The sequence below is a fragment of the Elephantulus edwardii genome, unplaced genomic scaffold (genome assembly GCF_000299155.1).
Source record: "Elephantulus edwardii isolate Elephantulus edwardi_28Jun2011 unplaced genomic scaffold, EleEdw1.0 scaffold00037, whole genome shotgun sequence".
Taxonomy (NCBI): domain Eukaryota; kingdom Metazoa; phylum Chordata; class Mammalia; order Macroscelidea; family Macroscelididae; genus Elephantulus; species Elephantulus edwardii.
In genome coordinates, this window is record NW_006399787.1 from 7,163,776 (window position 1) to 7,166,702 (window position 2,927).

Genomic DNA, 2,927 nt, shown 5'->3' on the forward strand with positions numbered 1-2,927 from the left:
GTGCAAGGAGTTGGAGTCGGAAAATCAAAAGGGTCGAACTCGCTCAGCATATCTTAAGCTCAAGGAACTGAAGAACAAATTCAAACCTCGAGTTGCTATAATCAAGGATGACTGGTATAGGAGGAGATTATACCTCCTTCTCCAGCAGAGCATCTGTTGGATTCAAACCACTCATCTCTAGGATTGCAGTGTAGCTTCTTGCCACTAGGGCACCAGAGCTAACAGTAATCATCTTTAAAAATGATTTCTTTATATTGTAGGATAGGTATATGTTTGTTTATATAAACATTACTAGTTGGTGAAAGAGGAAGTTTGCTCCCATATTGATTTATAGCCTCAGAAACCCTATGGGGTCATCCTGCTGCATTCTAGAGAACCACAGAGTTAGAACTGACTTTTTTATTTTTATTTTATTATTTTTGTGTACGTGTACCATCAAATCAGATCTGACTGGTACAGGAGGAGATTGCCCCTCTTTCTCCAGCAGAGCATCTGGTGGATTCGAACCATTCACCTCTGGGATTGTAGTTGCAGCTCCTTGCCACTAGGCCACCAGAGCTCCCCATAAATGTGTGTGCCGTCAAATTGGATCTGCTGACTGGTACAGGAGGCAATTGTTCCTCCTTCTTCAGCAGAGCATCTGGTGGATTTGAACCGCACACCTCTGGGATTGCAGTGCAGTTTCCTGCCACTAGGCCACCAGAGCTCGCCATAGAACTGACTTAATGACCATGTGATGAGAATGCTATTAGGATCCAGGATTTTCTACTCTTTTCAATATTTTGAAAAATAGGGTTTTCAAATATTTTTATTGACCTTAAAAAGTGTTAATGAAAAATACTAGCATTTTGGTGCATAGTTTTTCAGTTACACTCCCATACATACTTTGAAACATGAGAACATATATTGTTGTGTGTATACATGTAAATGTACATATTTTCTGTATGTTTATGAAAGGACATGTGCTAGAATGTTAAAAATGGTTATTTTTGGTTAGTGGAGTTATACTTACTTTTTTTTTCTTTTTGCGTGTTTATATTTCTTGGTTTTTAATTGTGAATAACAGATTATTTGTATTTAACCTTTTTCAAAGTTAATAAAGTCTGGAAGGAGAAATTTTTAGAAACCCCATGTATTTGTGTAATTTCAAGAAGTCAAATTGAAAGAAACAATATAGATATACAAATTTCTACACTTAAAAAGTCACTTCTCAAAAAGTCTATTTCAGAAATAGAGCATAGGGGAACTAGATTTGGGAACAAAAAATTATTTTTATAAGCTCTGGAGACCATGATTGACTTATTTAGGCCAACCAGGTAAGGTTGCAGTTGAAAAATCTAGTGCTTAGTTGTGGGATTATGTGAAGAAACCCTGTGTCCTTATTAAAAGGTTATTGTCTTTGTGTGCTCTGCGTGGATTAGAACAACTGGAAAAGTCCCTTTCGCTCCTTCCTTTAAATGGAATAAACCATGTGGAACAACAGAAAGAGGTCAGCATGGTCAGAGGCCATGCATGGTCAGATGCCATGTCAGGAATGAATAGAGGAACTGGAGAGAAGGAACCTGCAGGAAATGTGATAGCAGGCTGTAAATGTCTGAAACTGTTGTGGGAAGAATGATTAAAGAGTCAAATTGATGAAGCAGTGGCTTTTATTGAGGTCATCATGGGAGGACTTTCTGTCAGCACTGACCACAGTAAAATGCCCTTTTCACAAGGTGACAGAGAGTGAGGTCTTAGATTTGAAATCCTTTTTGGGAGGAAGGTTGGGTTGCATGAGTTTACAGATTTTTCTACCTATGAGACAATTAGTTGATAAGAAGAAAAATTTATCTCACTGACAGAAAAGGTGAGTAGGTTAAAGTTGGCCTGCATATGTTTTTATCTGTGTTGTTACTAGACTCTGAAACTTTTAATGTTAAAGGTATATTTTGTTTTATATTAAAATGTATCGTCTGGCTTTCATTTCTTTCTGTCTTATTGGGCAGGGGTTAAACAGGATGTGTATGAGTGTATGTCCTCTGTTAATAGTCTTTCTATCCATCTATTATTATCATTATATTGAATTCTTTCTTGCCTTGATTTTCTAGAGAATGAAGATTTAGAAGACACAACCATCACCACGCTGGTGGCTTCTGAGCCAGAACCCCCTTCCGCACCCAGCAGGTAGGGAAAACAACTGTTTTGGATAGAAAATGTTTCATAGCTTTTATCTTCTGGTATCAGGAATTGGTACAAGTAGTTGATAAAAACTTTAAGGGGAAATGAAGTTGAAATAATGAATTTAGGTGGTTTTGTCACTAACCAGTCAGCCTGAAATGTTGTTTCAGGGAAATGATAAAAGTCTATTTCAGACTAGAAGTTTTTCTCTTACTCTTGGAACCCACAAGCCCTTCCAAGAGAGGAAAATGTGGTGATCCTAAGACTGTGGCCTTGGAAGCCCCATGTTCTGCTCTGTATGTAGCGTTGTTGTGAGTTGGTTGTTGATAACAATGAGTTCTCTTTCTTGCTCTCCCACTTTTCCTCTTGATGTCTGTGTGTGTAAATGCACACTATTGCAAGTTTGTGTTATTGTTACGTGCCGTCGAGTCGTAGGCGACTCATAGCGACACTATGAACGAAAGTCCTGGACACTTGTATAACTTTCATCCTTTCTCCAGGTTCATAGGGTTTCCAGAGGCAAGCTCTTATGGAAGTGGATGCCACTCCTGCTTCCAAGCTTGTTTTAATTGGGGTGCTCCACTAAACACTGTCCACCATGGGTATCCATTCTCGCAATTGACTCCTCAGTGTCACAGTGTTCAGCTTCACAGTGACCACGAGATACCTCTACACAGCAAGTGAACATACCAGGGTTACACGACCTAGAAGAATGTTTCACCAAAAACAATTAAAGGCAGGCACGGGGATATATATATACATATATATAT

At 38.7% G+C, this 2,927-nt stretch overlaps 1 protein-coding gene across 1 annotated transcript in view; it reads left to right on the forward strand.

Annotated features, from left to right (window-relative positions):
• The window catches only part of TMED8 (transmembrane emp24 protein transport domain containing 8), a 37,059-nt gene that overhangs the window by 16,828 nt on the left and 17,304 nt on the right, over nt 1-2,927 (forward strand). Inside the window, exon 2 of the mRNA XM_006884648.1 lies at nt 2,088-2,163. Coding sequence (XP_006884710.1) covers nt 2,088-2,163 — 76 coding nt within the window. The remainder of the gene's footprint in view (nt 1-2,087; nt 2,164-2,927) is intronic.